The 22,565-nt window shown below is 32.3% G+C and overlaps 1 protein-coding gene across 1 annotated transcript; it reads left to right on the plus strand.

Moving 5' to 3' along the window:
* Window positions 1–1,084: 1,084 nt before the first annotated feature.
* LOC105339555 (uncharacterized) lies at window positions 1,085–21,293 on the plus strand. The gene is made up of 23 exons (XM_034479939.2): window positions 1,085–1,121; window positions 1,359–1,578; window positions 3,245–3,298; window positions 3,638–3,776; window positions 4,266–4,393; window positions 4,589–4,696; window positions 4,860–4,988; window positions 7,201–7,335; window positions 8,175–8,441; window positions 9,338–9,461; window positions 10,163–11,321; window positions 11,473–12,676; window positions 12,817–14,168; window positions 14,255–14,948; window positions 15,037–15,153; window positions 15,238–15,545; window positions 15,684–15,785; window positions 15,866–16,025; window positions 16,167–16,347; window positions 16,650–18,244; window positions 18,336–19,568; window positions 19,739–20,263; window positions 20,842–21,293. The coding sequence occupies exons 2-23, from the start codon at window positions 1,452–1,454 to the stop codon at window positions 20,856–20,858; spliced, it is 9,858 nt and encodes a 3,285-aa protein (XP_034335830.2). The 5' UTR covers window positions 1,085–1,121; window positions 1,359–1,451; the 3' UTR covers window positions 20,859–21,293.
* Window positions 21,294–22,565: the final 1,272 nt, after the last annotated feature.

Below are 22,565 nucleotides of genomic sequence, written 5' to 3' on the forward strand. Positions count from 1 at the left end.
TGCAAGATGCCTGGATACAATTTTTTTTTTAAAATTTAAATTTGTAATAAGGTATAAATAGAGTCAATAATATTAGAGAAAAAAGCATCTTTTAATGCTCACAATCGGGGAATATTGTGTTCATTTGATATGATGATAGATGTTTCAATTTTTAAATTGAAACTCGTTTTTTTAAAGAAATACAACTTTAATAAAATTCGAAAGAATATTTATAAATAATTCAGTCATATTGGTTAACATATTATGATTGAAAAAATATTGAAAGCACAGTTAAGAGAATATTTGAATAAAGACCGGCTTGTTCCCACGATCCGACGAGATTATCAGAGACAAACAAATCAATAAGGCTATTTAAAGCGAACTCTTTCCCTATAATAAACATTCCCGTTTAATCATGTAAGCAGCAACTTACAGGTAAGCAAGACTGCATTCATAAAAAAATTGCTTTGATTTTATTTATCTTATCGTATTTGTTACTTTTTATCAAACTATTGTAATGTAAGGAATTAACAAAATCCAGGTAATTTTCTCAAACTCTCCCGATCTCTGTAAAAAGTGGTAAAAAAAAGTGCTTTTTTCAAACTGTAGGATTCAACATGGCAAGAATCGTGTTTCTGTCTGTCTTTATTTCAGGTAAGTATATTTGAAAATTATAAAATATCCTTTAAATGGTTTTCAGTGAAGTGCAGCTAACTCCTGCAAGGTTAAAATAGAATTGCGTGAATCTATGGATAAAGTTGGTATATTGCTAGTTTTAGAATGAAATATGGCAGCACGCAAGTTAATTACTATAAATTAATGTGGTAATGATTAATTACAAATTTACTTCACATTGTTACAATGCAATGTCTTGAAATTAGTACAACAACTGTTGAAATGTATTGACTTTGTTTTTTTCTTTTATTTAAGAGAATAATTTTTGTGACTGAATTGTATTAAATCCATTAAACTAAATAAGTGCAAGATGTACCTTTTGACATATATTTATGATGAAATACCAACAGATATATGAGTAACATACACAATATAACAATACAGCATGAATTCAAAATTAATTAGGAAAAAACTCTTTATATCTAGGTCTTTCTTTAATCGGACTAGGAAAAGCTGCCGAACACCAGGTTTGTTTGTATAATCGTAAATAACATTTATTTTTATAAAAGGTTGATTAATTGGAACGGGTAAAAAAGGCATTTTATTTACAAAGAAAACATTTTGAAAGATTTCTTTAAACTTTATACAAGGAGAATAATGAAGACACACTTTTTCATTACCACGTTTGACAAAAATCACCATGATTGTACTCAGTTAGCATGAAACATGAATAAATATACTCAAGTTTAGTTTATCTACATTAGATCCAGAACCTAACAGAATGCAGTGTAGCAGATCTTCAAACCTATCAATACATTCATTGTTTTGATTCGAATTATGCTCCAATTGATATCGTGATGCTTGACAAAACCCTTGTCCCTGAGAAAACCAAGTGTTTTGTGTCTTGCAACCACAAGAGGGTCCTCTCAACATGGTTATCATGCGAAAATGGGACATGGATAGGGTCTCTCATGAATTGCAAAGGTTTGAAAGTTATTTAATCTGAAAAATCTTACATTTGAATTTAAATAATGGTTTTACATCAAAACAACAACTAATTTAGAAGTATATAAACAACATCTGAGGGTACAAGATGAATGTGTAATAAATGAAAAATTAAGGTAGTGCAAAACACGAAAAAATATGTATTTTTTAAAAAGTATGTTCTCAAACTCACAAAATAATGGCATGCTTTTAATTGAGAAAATTTCAATCATTTTTCTTCAGAAAGAAACATAATTCATGTTTCGTTTTACATAAGGCAGAAAAGACAGAATATATACATGATTAATTTTAAAATTATCTTTCTTTCATTGTGTAGACTGTGAACTTTTACTACTGTCATTGCAAATGTCCAGACTTCTTGCACATTGAATTTTAATCCAACTTACTAAATTTAAAACTTCAATCTTTAATTTTCATTGCATTGATATATCTTAATACCTGTTCATGATATTTAGCTATAGTTTTTTTTAAAATTCAAATCATACAATGTTTTTTCAAAATACATTTTAGAATTGCATATTTTTGTGTAAAAGGGTATATGAGAAGGAATAATTCTTAATTATATGTCACCGGAATTTACTCTTTGTTATCAGTTAAATTATATTACACTGTATGCATATATAAGTACCAACCCGGTTCTTTTATATATAAATACACATATTTTACCAATGAAAATTAACCATAACATTCAAAATAAGTCAAGGTAGAAAAATGCTAGACTTATACCCTCTTTATATAATCTATCTACGTATGTTTTAGTTAAAAGTGTTTCAGTTAAGAATTTTATCTTCTCGACAAAATTTGGTATTTTTTCCTCATTTGAAATAAGAGGATCAAAGTGAAAGATTTATGAACAGTACACCTCAGAGTATTATTATATTCTTTGTTGCAAGTTCGAATTCCTTCTATCAAATCATATATTGTTAAGAGAGATTTTTTTCTTACTTGACCTAAAAATTAAATATTAAGTCAATGTCATAATTTTTTTGAGTGGTTAGCTATATTATATACCATCTATCTATGGTACAAATTGAAATTATGTAAAATTATGGAATCTTTTGTTATGACGCAGACAACAATTTCAGAAAACACCTGACATTTAAAGAAAAAAAATTCTTGAGATACCATGTACGACATAGGTCAAGATACGTCATAGGTCAAGGTCAGCGTAAGCGGGCTGTATACACTTTTTCTGTAATGTTCGATACCTTCATAGCCCGCATTAATAATCAAAAACAGCATTTCATTGTTAATATTAACATCTTTCTTTGAACAAATCAATAAATTGATTGTAAAAAGTAAGTAAAATTTATTGTAAATTAGTACGTTAGCTAAAAGAATCAGCCAAAACGTCTCCTATAGGAATTTGAGTCTGACATCATCACGATTATTTCGTGAAGTCCGTGACCTTTCTGAAGTCGCTGTAAGTTTCGACCAGTTGATAAAAGGGACATGTAGATTTCAGACCCGTTAGTCACTACAGCTGTTCAATAGAGCTATGAATTAAGTATAAATTTTCGTAAGAAATAGAAAGAACCCTACTCGGTATATGATATAATTATTTTAAAAAAAATTGGACCTAACATTAATGTGCATACATAACTAAACATGAGGTAGAAGTTATTTTTATTTGTTTAAATTCTAGAATTAGAAAACACAAAACAGCGACCTAGAAGGGTAAAGCGATGGTGGCTTGGAGGTGAGTAATTTGTGCTTGAAATTAAAAACAGGAGAAAGAGAGAATGAGAAAATAATAAGATAGATGGGGAAAGAAAGAGAGAAAAGGAAAGAGAAGAGCACAGAGAACAGTAATCCTTGACGTGAACAATACCTCATATGGCAGGTTGTTTATTCTGTAGCAACAGTCTTACACTTCTAAATTTATTTCTCTCCATCTGTCTATCAACAATTGTGCACATTAGCTATTTTGATTTTTCTAAGAATGCACAATGCACTGTATATTGGAGTTTTTCAAGTTGAGGAAGAATGCTTGTCCTATGCCTTTCAACTTCATTACTCCCATCGTGTTTTCCAACAGGTGGTGGTGGTGGTGACCATACACCTCCAGAAATAACATGCCCGTCATCGAAAACAGTATTTGCAAACTATCAAGGACGAGCTTATGTGTATTACAATCTACCAGTTGCTTTGGATGGAAATAAACCTGACGGTGTGACGTAAGTATCTTACATTGCTCCTGAATATTGTCAATTAATTGCTTTAAAAAAGACAATTATGGCGTAACTGTTTGTGCATGATCTCTATATCTGAAAATAACGTTAAAGACTAAAGGTAACATGTTTTCTTTTTTTAAATCTATTATAACCATGCTTCAATGCAATAAAGTTAAACTGAAAAAAATCGCTAGTCCCCAATAAAAACAATAATCTTGTCATGACTTTTTCAGAAGGAAAATAAAATAAACTATTACTTTCTGAGATCCTTAGCTAGACAAGCTACTGTAATGTTGACGTGAATTTAGAAAGTACCTTGTCTAACATTTATTTGCACTACTACGGTATTAATGTCATACTAATGTATTGGATATAGTAAGATATGTGTTGTAATTTTTCACTTTCAAATTCACAAAATATGTACACAATGCATGAAATGAATGAGAGTAATTATTATACCACGCCTTTTGCATGTATGTATTGTATTTGAAGAATGCAACGAACCTCTGGGATATCCTCCGGAAGCTTTGCTGGTAAAGGCAGTCACCATATTTGTTATAAAGCAAAGGACAAGTCTGGCAATGAATCAAAACAGTGCTGTTTTTACGTTTATGTTAATCGTAAGTAAGTTTTACAATTTGTTATTCTGAGCATATATGAAGCGATTTTTAACAATTGAATTTTAAAATAATTTCATTTATCTATTGTAAGTGATATTCCAATTTGAATGGAATTTCTATTATTTAAAACGCAGGCAATTGAATTGGTATTTAAATCTATATAAATGTTTAAACAATGTTATGGTTTTAATGTAGAATGCACATCAATAAATAGATGTATCAGAGTTCATTGTTCAACATATACTGACCAGACATGTTCATTATGCAATTCTGGTTATCATCCATCAGGACAAATTTGTGCACGTGAGTTCTACAATTTATACAATGCGTTCTCTTTTCCTAAACATGCAATTTTGGCTAAATATTGCGCATATTTTCTTTTGTAAACAAACTATTACTCTTAATTAGTTTATTCATGTGCTGTGAAATCAAAGCTAAGAGATTGTTCGTTTTCTAATCACTATAGCGACTTGTGTTATCCCGCACTGCCAACACAATAGGTATGTCTGTGTAAACGATACCCTTGGGAATTGTGAAAAATGTGTTGACGATGGCATCATCTGGAAAAGGATAAACAACAATACATCATGTGGAGGTACTTAAAATGTTCTAATTTATAGGAATTCATATTTAATATGTTCATGAAGGAAGGCAGGGCAGATAAAGTACACTGTCTTCTTATCTAAATTCCAATCATCAAGTATGATATTCCAGCTCAACCCTATGCTCTTGTCGTTGCAGGTAGGTACACTTAAAGATATACGTTTACTTTTGCAACCTTTCGGAAATATATTTTTCAATTTTCAAAAACAACAAAATTAGATATAAACATTCTAATAATTTTATAAGCAGAAAAATACAATCATAAAACAAGTTTGTTTACATCAAAGTTAATATGTTTTACGGTGCGACCGTTGGGGCGAGCACAGCATGTGATCAAACAATGAATTATGATACATCAATAAAAATAAAATTAACAACGTAAATGAATTTGATTGCAAAATAAAATAAGACATACCTATTTTTCGGTTAATTTTCATTATTCATAGTTTATAAGATTTGTTATAATTTATTTATTAATTAGTAAAACAATAGTTTAATCTCAGATACAATGTTGTTAAATAAAACAGGTTTTAATATAAATGATCATTGCACTGTATCTTCTCTTTTAAAGTCATTGTAACGTCGGTTCATCCCCTTTGTATTGCAGTAGACATTTTTTCTTAAACTTACATATAAAAATTGAATCATTATAAAGCATCTTCCCCCTTTAAAAAAAAAATAGTATTTTTTTTTCAATTTACACATAGAAAATCGACTTATCATGGATTTGCCCCCTCCACTTTAAAAAAAATGCAATTGCTTATCATATTAAAAGAACATGGAATTGCCCCCCCCCCTTTTTGGGGGGGGGGGGGGATTTGGAGCATGTAATAAATGGAAGTGAAAATAAAGAAACCATTGAACTGCTAAAGAGCTGAAGGATTAGAATTTTCATGATTGTTTTCATATTGCTTGTAAAATGTTTTTGGATGAGGCTGCCATCCACCCACCCACCCCATTTTTAAAAAAAGTCGATATTACGTGTACGTTCCAGGAAATTATCGTAATTATAGTGAATAAAATAAAAATGAGTTAATGTGTGTTATCCAAATGAATGCAAGTCACCACCGTTTCCTGTATCTGAAGAAATGCCCTCATTCTTTAGCTTTGCAAGATTTTGATAGGATTTTGGTAATTTCAGCAGATTACAATAACTTCAATTAGAGTAATTTCCCCTTATTGTGACAACAAAGTTCACGTTGGTTAAGTGTCTTCGGACTCATTAAAACTGAGAATTAAAAGTACGCGAACTACACTGTTTTATTTACTTAAAAAGCATGATGTTCTTAAAACCACTCATCTTATATACTTCTCAAAAGTTTTACTTTGATTATCGCGAAAAAATCAATCGGATCAATGTGTAAACCATTGTGACGTCACTTGATTATTTTTGATTTAGAGTGTACTGAGGTGAACTTTAGAGGTAACAGTGACTGTATGTCGTTTACATCGTTATTGTTTTTATATTGTCTTGCTGATGCTCGTGAGAGTGTGAAGTGATAAAAAATGCCATGATGACCATGATTACAGGGAACTACTGGGACGATTAAAACAATGCATTACTGGTCCGATTTACTGTCGCCAAAAAATCCGTTGAATGAATGTGCAACTAGTCCGAATATTCTATTCACAGACGCCTTGCCGGTAGAGCTCGCTTCGCGCCAGCGCTGCGCTCGCTATAAATGATTGTGTTTGATGATCATTTCTTAGCTCATTTATTATCCTCCAGAAACAACATATATTAAAGATTCACAATGATGTTTTCGTGTTCTTACAGAAAAAGGAAGAACAAACAAATATCCAACATAAAAATGACTGTAATTAATAGTCAAGTCTAGGTCTATTTATCTAGGCCCTTCAAAAACAACATATGTTTAAAATCCATATCTTTTTGCTATTGCAATGGAAAGAGAGTAGGATATCTAACAATTTTTTTCATTTTTTTTTTAAAAATCAGTCCCTGGCGCTGGCGACAGTGCCCAAAATCCAAAAAGAAATCCAATCTCTATGCTTCAGCTCTGATATAACTTGATTTAAAGGATAAAATTGCAATGACATATGCAATGATTTGAGTTGAGAACTCAAATAAGTATATTTGGAATAATGCTGACGACAGAGTCAGTTGACTGAAAAAATACTTAACATGAAAATACCGTCTATTTGTTAATTAAATGATTTATATACCAACTTTATAACGTTCATAGCAATGTGCTCCGTGATGAATAGAAGAGCTTGCTGGCCCGGATCCTGTCATACCAGTGGACTTGGACGAGATTGTACATGCGATGCTGGATTTGTTACAAAGACAAATTCAGATGGAACTGTTGCACATTGCCTCTGTAAGTTTAAGCCAATTAGAGGGTCATAGACACCATTTTTAATGAGATAAGAAATATAAAAGTATAAACGATCGTAACAATCTTAATTATTTTATCTCATGCAACAAGCTGCGAGGAATATAATGCTTTTGATCCGTCTGTCAGTGAGTCAGCTAGACAGTCCAAGCTGGTTCTTTATTGTCTTTTTGGCAAATGTTGTAGGTATTTATAGACAATGTCACATGTGACGTGTATATTATCAGGAAATTCCGATTTCATTATTTTTCCGATAAGTTTGTCTGTTTTGAACTTTAAGTTTTGCTTATTTTGATTTAAAAAATAAACAATTTGTCAGCACAACTCATCTTAAATTACTGCACAAAGTTTTGTAGCAATCTTTTAAGGTTTTTAGAACACAATGTTTTTATAGACCATTTTAAATTTATAAATTGCAAGATTAATATTGAATGTACTATTAAAACAATTTGGCTGCACACATTGCATAAAAATTCAAGAATTTTTGTTTAAGCAATTATTGAAGACAAAGGTTAAAATGTTCATTTTCGCGGAAAGTTTTGACGTTAAACCTTTTCTGTGAATTATGTCTCTTTATTTAATATGTTTTGTCTCAATGCATATACTGCCATTTTTATTGGTTAGTATTGTCAAGAAATGCAAGGGCGTAAATATGTGAGCTAGTTCACTTTAAGATTTATTTCGTAATTCATTGAAAAAAAAATATATTATTAAATCACATCGCTTTTTTTTTTTTTTACAAAACTTATAAAAAGGCAATTACAATACACATTTGAAATAGTAATATTTTAACAGGAGCAACTTTAAAAATGTTGTCGTTGTAGTGGCGAAAAAACCTATCATTGACACATGTAGATCAAGTCTTAAATTCGAGGGAGGAGAAATCGTTCAGTCACCAACAACAGGTTCAACCTCATGTTCAGCTCAGCAGGACGTTTATATTAACAAAAATCCCAAGAACGCTTTATTTGGTTTTGAAGGATCGTTTTCAGTCAATGTTACATCACCAAAACCAGATTATATTAAAGCTGAAAGCTGGAATTATGGATTGTTAAGCGGAAGATTTGTGGTGGTTCACAAACAATTGAATGGTAAAACAATCATGTTTGCTTCTCTTGACTCGTTGCATTATTGCGCAAGTGCAGGAATTTACACATTACAGATTAATATGATGCAATGCTTAATATGTTGAACCATGTTTTTGTTCATTTTTTTGTATCTATACTGTGTCCGAATTCTTTCTAAATTGCTTTCTTAACCTCTTCTTAAAATTGAAATAAAAACACTAGTGCATGGCTGGAAATTTAGAATAGAGGACAGGGATGAAAAATCTAAATAAAAATGGATGATTTATACACATTAACGAGGCCTTAATTCTTTTTGTTGCAGCTGAATAAAAAAACCAAAATTTTCATTTCACTATTTCGGTCTGGTTTATCGAAAAATAGGTTTTGAATTAATTCTACAATAATGACTTATGACTTATGAGGTAATCATCATATCACATGTGTTGAAATACCAAGGTGTAAGCAGTTATTCTGGTGCAGGCATTTTATAATTTATTAGCAAAATGTCCTAATTTATAATAAAGATAATAAATAATAATAGATAATAAAATTTATTCGTCCTTTTAATGCGTTCATAATGTGTGTGTAATAGTTTATTTTCTTATGCATAGAAATTACGGGATAAGGTTATTAAAAATGTAATTCTTTAAAAAATACCTCTTTTCGTATTTGATTGCTCAAAACACCCAAACACTTTTTACTTAAATTTCATTCGTCCATTTAAAGAAATACAAAAGTACATTCATAATGTGTGTGTAGTGATAGCATTATAGCGAAAACACAGGTTTTACTTTTCTCAGAGAAAAATGATAGCAAAGCATTGTTTTTTTCATCAGATGATTTTAATATATATTTTTTTAATTTATAAAATAAAATATTCATATTTAAACGTCAACCTTACACGTTTGATTTATTAATAGGACTAGAGGTCACAATAAACAGTTCCACCTTTGAACATTTGAACAAAACGAACTTGAAACAACTGCATACAGAAGAGAAAAATTTACCTGTCAGTGAGATTCGTAGCCTCTCAAATGGTGATGCGTAAGTTACTATTTACTAAGAATTGTTAGATAATTGTTAAAACATAAGAACTATCACATTAAAGGGGCATGGTCACGATTTTGGTCAAATTTTATTTTTATGTTTTTATTATTTACAATGCTTTAGAAATGAATTTCTAATGATCAAATTAAATTTGAGAGTCATTCGTAGAGTTATAAGCAAGATACAGGGTTCACATTTATTTGTCATGTAAACAAGGCTCGTGCCCTGTTTTTGTTTATATAGGTTCCATATTCCAGTAAAAAATCTTTTTCCAGCTTATTTGTTTATCTTTTAATTTTTTTTAAGCATAGATATCCAATTTCTAACGTTTAACACATTCGTTTTAGGGTTGAAACTGATTTTTTGACTTCAACGTTCAAAATGTAAACAAACGCTTTGTTTACATAGCGTAGAATTTCAAGCTCTGTAACTCGCATATAACTCAACAAGTGAGACTCAAATTTCGGTTGCCTATTAAAAATGCCTTTCTGAAGCATTCTAAATATTAAAATCGGAAAAATAATTTTTGACCAAAATCATGACAATGCCCCTTTAAACGTACATGTATTTAATTGGTCATTCTTTTAAAAAAATGCATTTACTTTGTGAGAAATGTCTTTTTTTGAAAATTAATTGGAATACACACTTTTTTCTCCTTGATACTTTTGAAAAGATTATCTGTACATTGTTCATTACAGCATATGCCTTCGATTTATAGCGGTGGCAACTGGATTTTTCCGAACAGTTGATAAGCGAAACAAGAATCCAACAATTTCCCCAATAATTTATAATGGAGAAACATTGAGTAGCAGAGATGTGTGCTTTTTATTCGATTCATTTCCCCCGGATCACTGTCTAAACAGCAAGACTTGCCAGATCGAACCAATCCAAATACAAAACAGAATAACGAAGAACAATATCATTACCATTTCCACATCTGGATGGTTCGATCCAAATACGGTTGGAAAAGAAACATATAACTCATCTGGAATCAAAATATTTGATATAAGTATATACAAGGTTCCTCATTCAGAAAATATGCTTACACCAGATACAAGTGCAGTTTTGAAAAATGAGTCCCCTCTACCTTTAAATTTTGAGGTTCAGCTGAATGAAACAGGCCTGTATGAAATACTTCTGGAAGTTGTTGATAAGGCTGGGGAGGGAGGGAACATAAGGTCAGCAAGGCGATTCATCCTTTTCGATAATACATCAACGATACTCTTAAATGAGAATAAGCCACTCCTTGTTACAACAGCACACATTCAAAATGGAAAATATTGGCAAACTGAGAAAAAAGAAATTTGTGTAAACTGGACTGATAGATTTTACAATGACTATCACAAGAAAAACAATTTACTACTACCCATTAAAAAGTCAGCCCAGTTTTCTGGGGTTTTTGAACAGTTGAACGGTTCTTTGTCAATTAATGGAACAGAGAATGTGAACGGGATAGTCAAATTCGAATACATGTACATGATAAATAATCAAACTGTTAATGCTAAAAGAGAGGTTAGTTATCTTAATGAACATATTTGTAGAAACATCCCAATTAAGGATGGTGACAAAGTTAATTTCACTATCCTTGCTTTTGACATAATGGGTAATAACTTAGAAGATTTTGTTTTTGTGTTAATTGACACATCTGTTCCTGATATTGATTATATATGGCTAAGAAGAAATAAGTACGGAGAAGTATACGTGCACAACTCAAGAGAGTTATCGAAAATGAAGTTGCATTTCAACGCTTATGACACTGAAAGTGGTCTGAAAACTATTCATTGGTTCCTGGGATTAAAAGATGGTGGTTCTGAACTTGGAAATGGAACAATTGCTGTTAACATACTGACAGTAGGGGTGAGTAAATATTTTATCAAATAAACATTTTTTTTACAGTTAGTTATGTAACTACATTATATTTCTGATTTTTTTGCCTAAAGAAAAGAATAAAAGGATTAGACATATATCACTTTAATTATTTTCAACAATATTTTCCCTTGTTTTATAGACAACCTGTGGCAACAATTCAAACAACTGTTATTGCCCAAATCATGGAAGTTGCGAATCTCGCAACTATAGTCTAGATTTATCAAAAATAATATCAGAAGCACAACACAACAGAGAATATTATTTCAGCATCGTTGCAACCAACAACGCGGGCCTTCGTTCGGTGCAGCATCTAGATGTATTGGTAGACGAATCACCTCCAGTCAATGGAACCGTTAAGGAGCTTGAAGATCTTTCAGAAGAAAGTGAAAGTGATTTTACTTCCGATGGAAAAGTAAAAGTAAAATGGAATGGATTTATTGATCATGAGAGTGGAATATCCCATTATGAGATTTTTCTTGGTAGAAATTGTTTCAGAAATCTATCCTATTTATTACACAATGAATCTAATGACTTATCCATAATTGAAAGACGGACGAGCACAGAAGCATTTGAATGGTTTAGTCTTCCTGATATGGGACATTATATATTTACCGTCATATCATTTAATAATGCTTTAGAACCATCAGCAGCTAGTTGTTCCGATGGCATTGTCTATGAAAAATCACCAGATTTATTAGCAAATGTTTCGTCAAAAAGCTTTAACGCAGAGGAAGGAATAGCTTGCTTTGATGGAACGTCTTGGTTGATAACCGAAAACATGAAACGCATCAAATTGGGATCTCATCAAAATTGCTTGAAGAAATGCAGCAATATATCTTTTCCTTCGTTCCTGCGACATTTGCCAGAGGAAACTTCCGCTGAAATAAATGACCCGGAATATGCAGACGGAATATGTTTAAGACTGGATTCATTTGATAATAGGTTGATATATATTTCAAACAAATATTGGGAAATGTCATGGAATATTAAGGAATTGAATAAAGTACTCGAGTTTGAAATAGGCATTGGTTCCAATCCAACGTCATTGTATTATCCTGATATCAAACCATACACAGTTACTTTTTCGCAGACCAAATATAGATTCATAAAAGAAGGATTAGGAAACCTAGAAAAGCACTTTGTGTTCTTGAAAACAAAGTTCAAGTCCGGAGAAGATAATATTTTGACAATTGGACCTTTGATTAAAGATATTTCTCCACCAAATGTTCATTGGGATATAAGAGTTTTAGTCAAAGGATCATATCTCTTCATAGGATGGGGGAATGATTCAATTTTTGACGGAGAGAAACAAAAGCGATTCAAAGAGATATTTTTTCGCATCGGTTGGTATACTTACTATATGTGATTATGATTAATTTACTATGGTTTATAAATTTACATATTAAGAATTGACACCTGTCATGTATCAACAATGAGTAAATGTAATGATAGGCAAGGTTGAAATAATATACCTAATTTGTAGGTACATTGAAAGACTATGCAACACCATTAGTGCAGTACTATGAAACCAACAACCTTTCCGAAGAATGTCCATTTCAAAGCGTCATTGGATGTATAAGCTATCCAATAAACAGAATTCGTTACAACGAGCTAGAAAATAATATTTTCGTTGAATTACACGTTTTCAACCACATTGGTTTATCTACAAAATTAAGATCGAAATATTTCAATTTGCCATCAAAAATTTCACCCGGAAACGGCATCATTTTTGACGTTGACCCTGAAAACAGCTCCAACAAAGATATAAAAGATGTAGATTTTCAGCAAAGCAGCTCTAAATTGTGTTTAATGTGGAAAGGACTCGATCAATATCAAAATGTCTCTGTATCTGTTGGACTAGGCTTATCTCCAAATTCAACTGATTTGATGCCATTCACAAAAATAAGTCGTCACCAACATTGTTTTCAAAATCTTTCACTTCCTCCCTTTAAGAGGTACTATACTGTAATGCACGCAAGTTGCTCTGGAGGAAATTCATTCGCGTGGTCTGATGGCGTCGTCCCAATTAATATAACAGATCTGAATGCAAATCTAAAGCTATTTAATGGGGAAGAATGTTTAGAAGAAAACGTATTGATGCCAGTTGAATTTAAAATTCACAACAATGAATCAATCTTATACTACACAAATTTATCTGTTTTAGATGATTATACATTGTTTATTCAAAAGATAACGAAAAGAAACGAAAATATTTTAATTAAGAGAGTTGTAGGTTTACGAATTACTGGTCATGCTCGCACAAATATTTTCACAATATTAGAAATGAAAGCAACAAATTCAAGTGGAAGCATTGGGTTTGGGGGTATTTCTTTGAACAGTTACAATATTTCTCTTCGAAAATGTCAATTCAATAGACAATATGTTTTAAGTAAAAATGAACTTTCATTTAATTGGAGAATGGATTGGGAAAATGATATTACACCAACCCATTTTGAAATATCGATGGCTAAATTCACAAAAGATAAGTTAACCGTCATTCAGACAACGAGAACTGAAAAACAAACATTGACGTTCAGAAATATTACATTGGATACTAAAGAAAAATACTGCGGCGTTTTGAAAGCATGCTATGCAAACATTTGTTCTAAACCAGTGGTGGGATTTCCGATAAGATTCGTTCCATTAGTTGTGAAAATGAACATCACAGCTACAATAAACTCAGACGACGCTGGAAATCATGAAATATATGTTCAAGTAGAACACGAAGACGCCGTTATTAATTCTAGTTTAACAAGATGGACTTTGTCCGAGGATGCAGAAGGAAAAGGAATCATATGTGATTGGAATTATTTTGAAAATAATTACGATACAAAAGTAAGTTTAATTTTTATACATAAACGTTGTTCTTTGTCATAATGCACTTATGTAATGCATTAATAATCTGTCATTCTTGGTTTAAGGTAATGGAAGCCACGGTACCGTTGTTATTCACGGACGTCCCTCCCAGATACGTTTGTGTCCAAAGAGCATTTAATTCATGGATATCCCCGTTACAATGTACTCTCATCAACAATAGTTTTCAACATCGCAATGTTGAAATAGATGTGTTCATAGTTGGTGCAGACAACCCCAATCTACAAAAAATGAAAGAAGTATCCCACAGTCGCAACCTTGGTGCCAACATACTTATGTTTGAGGAAGGGCGTCTTCTGTACACAACAAGCGGAGCAAAAATAACAGGAATCATTGTAGGAAACGAAGGAAAATTATATGAAGTATATTTGATGAAAATCAGCTCTGTTCCAATGAACGAAGACGAGTGCAATTCGAACAAAAACTGTTTACACTTTGTTCAGGTTACGGATGGTTTTGTTTCTTTCCCTAGTCTGCATCTCAAGCATAATGACGAAATATTTATATGCATTCGATCTACTAATGATACATTTGTCAATTCTGAAAGCAAAACAAATTTACAAAATGAAATATTTGAACGTTGCAGCAAAAAATTAAAAATCAACGATATGCCCCCATCTAGCATAAAAATTAATGTAAGAAATTCCAAAAACGGATTCCTCTCTGTTACCTCTTTCTTGGATGCCAATTGGACAATTCCTGATTTGAATGTGCCGCTACTGGAATATAAATATTGCATTGGCAAGTATTTTCTTTCGGTGACACCAGGGAAAAAATAAGTTATTACAGCATAAAGAATTATATTGATTTTTCACCAATATTCTTTTAGGTTCGTATCCTAGATTGGATGACATGTTGCCATTTTTATCTTCCTATGAAGTAAACAAGGCCTCTGTCTATGATGTTGCTTTCAAACACGGATTTTCCTACTTCTTGACAGTTATTGGTATGTAGACATCCCATGATTTGTTACCAATGTTTTATTTCCACAAAATTTATGATTAATGTGAATGTTCTTTCTTTGATGTAGTTGTTGATCGCTCGGGTTTGGAGTCTGCGTCGACATCTGAGGCTTTTACTATAGATATAACACCACCGATTCCTGGAAAATTCTTTGTTGGCTACGAACAAATAAATGATAAAACGATAGTAGGAAACAATATTCCTGTGATTGTTGAGGGTTTTGAAGATCCAGAAAGTGGAATAGATATGATAAATGTTCGAATAGCTGGAATCAATACGGACTATGTATCAAACACAATAGTAGAGAGAGGACTGTATAAAATCAAATTGCCCCAAGATTTGAAGGATGGGTATGAATATAAGGCAATAATACAGGTATGAATGAATTCATTTCATTTATTTGTGAAGGCAACACACGTTGTTTTTAAACTTATTTCAGTAATCATATACTATATGCATTTATATATATAGTGCACTGTTCATTGAATAAAATGTTAAATTTTATTTACTTAGGTATCAAACAGAGCTGGTTTATCTACAGAAATAGAATCAAACTCCTTTGTGGTTGACAACTCTCCGCCAATTCATGGATATGTATTCGATGGGAAAGAAATAGTAAGTAAAGACAAAATGATGTTTATGCCTTCGTTTATATAATTAATTAAGTCCTTAAATGCAAAGATATGATATTTCAGAGAAAGGATTTCGATTATCAATCATACTCACAATCAATATCTGCAAACTGGGACCACTTTTTTGATCCTCATTCTGATATAGCATTCTACAAAGTAGGACTAGGAACATCGCAACATGTAGCCAATGTTTACGAATTTACCAATGTTGGACTTCAAAAAGGTATTTTAGATTTATCTGTAAACTAAACAAAAATTTGATAAATATAAAATGAAAGTATATCAAGTACAAATGTCATGGATTGGCTATTGTTTCGTGGCTGGTGTTTCTTTAAATGTGTTTCCATGCCTCATATCTTACAAGATTTCACTTGGAAGGGAGAATTTGATGTCGGGGTGAAACTTTTCGTCCTCCTTGAAGCATGTAATGGAGCTTCTATGTGTTCTTCTGCACATTCGGACGGAATAATTATTGACAAAACTCCGCCTGTTCCAGGCCTAGTTACAATAGGCCGCTCAACGCACGATTCTTTTATACCAGATAAGTACGTCGTTCTTACATTTGCATTACTTATAACATTACATGTTCAGATTTATACATGAAACAATGAAATTTTATTTACATTTTCGTCCACATTATTTTCATGGATTTTTTATCAGGACATCTCTGAAATAAAAAAAATCTGAATGAAATCTCTTAAAATGTAAAATGAATATAAACCCGCATAAAATTAAAATATGAATAATTCAGAAGTACGCAAGTTCGAAATATGTATTTTAGTTAAGAATTAATTTTAAAACTGTATCAGATAAAAAGTCTTTAAGAATTTTTCTTGTAAACTTACAGATCCTCTCTTGCTCTTCAGTGGGTAGGGTTTGAAGACACTGAATCGGATATTAGATATTTTGAATGGTGTCTTGGATCCTTTAGATATTCTTGTGATATTCATGACAGGGAAAATGTTTTGCTTGCAACCCGAATTTTTAAATCAAATCTTGAACTGCCAATCAACGCTCCTATATACGCCACAGTGTTTGCGTTTAATAATGCTGGTATGAGCTCCAACGCAACATCTAAAAAATCATCGGTTGATACGACCCCTCCTGTTATAATTGAGCGTCCTACATTTTTAGCTCTCGACGCTCTTGAAGAGAATGTCAATTATCAATATGATAATTCTATTCTTAAACTAAAATGGAAATTTGAAGAAAACGAGTCATCAATTGTGGATATACATATTGTCATAAAGAATACAAGATTAGGAGAAGATGTGTCCGATATCATAGTGAGAGATAATAGTGATGACACAATAATTACCTTATCAGAAGACACGAGACTAGGAAATGGAGACTCTGTGGTTGGTATTGTTTCTGCATGCAATATGGCGAGACTTTGTTCAACGATATCAACTCAGTCATTAATAGTAGACTCTTCCAGGCCTACTCAAGGTGGTTTGTCCTATCCGATAACATGGTCACTAAGTAAAAATAGTTACGAAATACTAGTTAATTGGTATGGTTTTTCAGATGATGAAAGCGGAATTTCTCATTACTACCTCACTGTTGGTAAGACATATAGTGACTCCAAATTATCCGGTGGAGCAATAAAAATTGACGGAAATAGAACTAATATATCGATTCCAGTGAATGCTACTATCTTTAACTTAAATGAGGCTGCACTTATTACAATATGGGCGGTTAATAGGGCCAGGCTGACAAGTTTGCCTTCTAAAGTTACCGTTATAGCAGATCAATACAACAACTCATCTGTTTCTGGAAAGTTCTACGTTCAACGCCATTCATGTTCTAGACATTATTGTAATAACGACTGTACCTGTTCAGTTGTTGGTAAAAAATGTTCTCCAGCATCACATGAATTGATCAAGTGTTTACCAACATCAGAAAATATCAGTGCATTGGATGAAAAAATTATCATTACAAACTTAAATCCGAATTCAAATATCCTTTCATCAATAAGCTGTATTGGTATTAGTTTTGAAAATATGAATTTAAAGGAATTTAGTTCAGTCCATCGATTTGAATGGTCTGTTGGCATACAGAGTGAATTGCCAGGCATAGGTTTTTACAGCAAAGATGAATATCCATGGAGAGACATTGGTTTGAGGATGTCTGACATTGAGTGCTTGGCGCCGCACAGAAACTTGGAGAATGGTGCAATTTACATGGTTTATGTAAGGATTTGGATTTCTACAAACAATTACGTCATAAGACATTCAAAACATATAAAGGTTGATGCTAATGCACCATATGTAAAAATGGGTAAATTTATTAGCACCTATCTGGAGAATATGCCCAAGAAACAAAATGTCCGCTTCATCAATGAAAAAAATAGTTCTATATGTGCCAAATGGGATTCAGTATTTTTTGATAGAGAAGGAAATATATCAGGTTATTACCTCATGGTTGGGAGCCAATCAAAAGGTAGGTAACATGATTTTGTCTCTAGATGCTTACGTCCGTTGTGGGTTTTTTCCCTTCAAAACCGTTTAATAGTATTTCTATTGTGTTTTAGCTGATGATGTCTTTCGTAAAAAGTTTATTGCGCTACAAAGTCAATTTTGCTTGAGAACAACAAATTTGACGGTCGGCGTTAATTACGTTTTCTCAGTAACGGCAGAGGATAAAGCAGGAATGAGAAAAACACTTGAATCATTTCCGTTTATGATTGATGATATTTTGCCCGTTTCTGGGACCGTCTATAATACAAAATATTTTAGAGATAGACTTTATACTTCTTCCTCGTCTTCTCTTAGTATATCATGGACTGGATTTCAAGATGACGGGTCCCATTTGATGAATTATGAGTACAGAGTTAGAGAAGGAAATGAATCTGGAGAAGCAATTGCCAATTTCCATAGTCCAGGGTTTCAAAATTCGCTGGTCATAGAAAACATAACTCTTGCACACGGGCGATCATATCTAATAGATGTTCGGGCTGTTGACGCAGCCGGAAATGTTGGGGAAATATCTACTAGCCACCCAGTTATAGTTGATACGACACCACCAATAGGGTTCTATTGCAAAGAAACCACCGAGGAACATGTCAATATTAGTGTCCAGAACGACGTAGCACAATTTATTCTTGATCTTAAGCCAGATGTAAATTTGATATTAAAATTTACCTTTAAAGAGGAACAGCCAAACGAATTGCTTTTAAATATATTTGATAAATCAGAATTTCTATATTTCAATCAACTTTATGGTGAAGGTTTGCAAGCTGAATACCAACACATTTCACTACATTCAAGGGAAGAGAGGGTAACACTCCGGTCAAATGGCACAAATTTTGATCATTTGAACGTAAGCGCAGTATACTGTAAAATGCATGTTGGAAGTGGATCCGATGCTATTGAAATAAAGCAACTTCAGACTTCCGTGTTTAGGGTTATAACACGTAGTTTTGATCCAGAAAGTGGAATAAAAAATGTTTCAATTGACATAGGAACAACTGAATTCGGGCAGCAAATACTATCTGATGTTATCATTAATTCGCCGGACAAAATGATATCTGTATCAATCCCGCATAACACAACCATATTTGCTTCTGCAAAAGTCGTCAATGGAGCTGGTTTAAAAGAATATTTTACTTCAAAGTCATTAGTCGTTGACAACACACCCCCAGTAGTGGAAAAGTTAAAATTTCATTTAAAGGACAGTTCCGAAAATGGCACCAATGCACGATTAATTGGATCATTTAAGACATATGATGGAGAAAGTGGTGTCAAAATGTGTATTTTCTCCATAGGTAATTATGTCTACATTAAAATGAAAATAAAATTATTGATTTGGAATATTGGAATTTTATTTGATGTCCCTGCAACCAAATTGCCCTCTTGTTCAGAAAATTTGTTGTTCGTGGTTAATACTAAGTAATGATTTTATTTTTGATATGTTCTTAAACAATTCTTTGTGTAGGTTCAAGTCCGCTTTCGGAAGACCTTCAGTCCTGGACACCATTAGAGATGTCAACAGAAAACGTTCAACTTATTTCAAAGGAAATTAATATAATAAATGGAATGGAAGTTCTCTGCAAAATTAAATGTACCAACACCATTGGCTTATCTCTTGAGGTGACAGCAGATCCAGCCAAAGTAACACTACTCCCTCCGAACGGGAAGAGGGCATCCATTGCAGTAGTTCCAGATGGATGCTTCAATAAAGCTCTTCCAATTGTATCAGACAAAAAATCGATAATTCTTCATTGGAAAGGGTTTGTTGATTATGATCCCATACAGAAATTTAATTTTAGAGTGACATCAGATCAAGGTACTGTCGTGTCTTGGATATCAACGCAAGAACGCGACTACGGCTATGTGGATGAGTTAAATCTAAGTGATGGGGTCACGTACAGGGCTGAGGTCGAAGCTTTTAATTCATTATCGAATGGATCAAACGCACTCCAACAGTTTACGACTGAGACACGACAATCGGATATTACAGGTAAAATAGCGTTTATATTACCAACTCTATTGCTCTTGCAAATACGTGTTGTTATTCAGTGTCATCATAATATAAATTGACATGAATAAGAAATGATGCATTATACATGATAATAAATATATCAGGCTATCAACCAAGTTCAACCATATCCATTAAGATGTATTGCAAACTCTATAACAGTTGTGCTACTTGGTTTTCGACTCTATTTACTATATCCGATATATGGAATAAATTAATCTGTCGAGCCGTAGATTTTTTAGATATACATACATGTATGTAATATATTTCTACATTGGTTATTAATTTCAGGTATTGTTTTCTTCTTTTGCAACGCCTATTTTTAAGGAAACATATGTACATGTGACAGAATAGCACAGTTTAGGATATGATTTAAAATATATTACGTGATACATGATTTTAAAAAAGGATATAAAAACATTATTTAATTTCATTATGTCGTTCGGAGCCGCACTTCTACCTTTTTCCTTGCAGAGAAAATACCTGAATGAAATAAACAAAATGTTTTGATTTTACGTAAAGTCAATGTATTATAATTTTTGTTACGCTTTATTTTCCAGAGAAAACTCCAACTTAATCACGACAAGGAGATATCATAACTATCGACTGGTCTGGTCTGTTTTATTCCCATGGCCTAAACTCGACATTTGTTGTGAATGTTGGATCTGGACGTCATTTCAGCGATTTGCTCCATTCACTCAAAACAACCAAAACTAAGGTTGAAATAGAAATTCCTGGAGATGAAAAAATATATTCCGTATTTTTGTCAATAAGGGCGATATTGTGTACTGGTCAGTCTAGTCTCTATTACAATGCCCTTCCTTTAGAATGAAATGAAAAGTGTTAAAAATGCCCTAAATGAGACTTGTAACATTTAACTGTAGAATTCTTATTAGTGATCTTTAAACACTAGAATAGACATTGAGTGTGTCAATGTACAACATTATTGTGTTAATGAATATGTGATCTTATTCAGGCATGTTATTTCAATTAAACAGATTAATGCATTTGGAAATTTTGTTGATTTTTTAAAAGTATTTAGCTATAGTAAAAACTTAAATTAACAAGATTAAACTGATCATGATGTTTTAAAAACGAGGCCCACAGGCATTGAAGGTCATCTGAGTACCACTGTTCGTAGACAAGCAGTCTCAGCTTTGCTTTTTAAGTTTCATTTTGGGGTCTAAACCCTAACCCGAGATTATTCTGTTACCCCCGCATTTATTATTTAATATTTGCAAAATTCCGTTCATAAAGAGGGGGAACAAGAGTTGAGGGAATATCCGAACGACTCAAGTGACCTTAAAAATATATATTTACTATATGACTATATTTTTTTCACCCCCCCCCCCAAAAAAAAAGCCTTGCCTGAACCCCTGTCCCATGGGCAGTGAATTGAACATTTTAAGAAGAATATTTTGGATATTATAACAATAAATTTAGTTTATATCCCACTACTGTAAAAGTATTTAAAAAATATATGAAATTTTACACATTTTCTCTAGGTGGCAATATTGGCCATATCCCAGGGCCGGAACCCATGACTTAGTGGCCATTAATTTTTGCAATTTTGGTAAATAGATTCATGAACATTATAAGCATACATTTATACTTTTATTTACCGTTGTGGAATAGAGTAGAAAATGTATTATAATTTAGTCCTTTATATAACATAGATGTTCCTGTCCATGAGGCATCGGTGGTTGTAATGTAAAAATTTCACAATTTAGATTCCTTTCATTCTTGAACTGCTTCAAACAAAAATGGTATCTATTGGTCTGGTAGTTTTCATAGATCTAAAAGAAAAAAAATGTAAAATGGTGAACCGACGACGAAAGACGCATATCCTACATTGCGTGTGGCATGATGCACGACAACAAACCAAGACCAATGGCACTAGGTCACCTGAGTAAGTCAGGTGACCTAAAAACTTGAACAAACTTGAAAATAATCAAACATTACGGAAAAAGATAAAGTTTATATTTTGAAAACAACGAAAACAATTCAAATCATGTCATGAACATTTTTGTTCAACTGCGTTGTTTACTTCTTAATCTGTATATAGGGTTCGTACCAATAGGAAAACCAATCAAAGACAACGAATTACTGTAAAATGAAAATTGTTTATGCTTTCTTAGAAAATATTTATAAAAAGGCAAATGTTAAATGGTAAGGATACGTGAAGTACATGTTAGCACTATAATAGTGTTATTTTATCACACACTGCATACTGTTTATTTTGTTTTACATCGAATTGTAGACATCATAAACCACAACAATTACT

The sequence above is a fragment of the Magallana gigas genome, chromosome 3, assembly GCF_963853765.1.
Source record: "Magallana gigas chromosome 3, xbMagGiga1.1, whole genome shotgun sequence".
Taxonomy (NCBI): Eukaryota; Metazoa; Mollusca; class Bivalvia; order Ostreida; family Ostreidae; genus Magallana; species Magallana gigas.

Bases quoted from the DNA above. Each gene is read 5' to 3' on its own strand.
- LOC105339555 (XM_034479939.2), top strand. From the start codon at position 1,452: ATGCTTGACAAAACCCTTGTCCCTGAGAAAACCAAGTGTTTTGTGTCT. The intron at 4,989-7,200 runs GTACTTAAAATG...TAACGTTCATAG, and splicing joins CAACAATACATCATGTGGAG to CAATGTGCTCCGTGATGAAT. The intron at 12,677-12,816 runs GTTGGTATACTT...CCTAATTTGTAG, and splicing joins AGAGATATTTTTTCGCATCG to GTACATTGAAAGACTATGCA.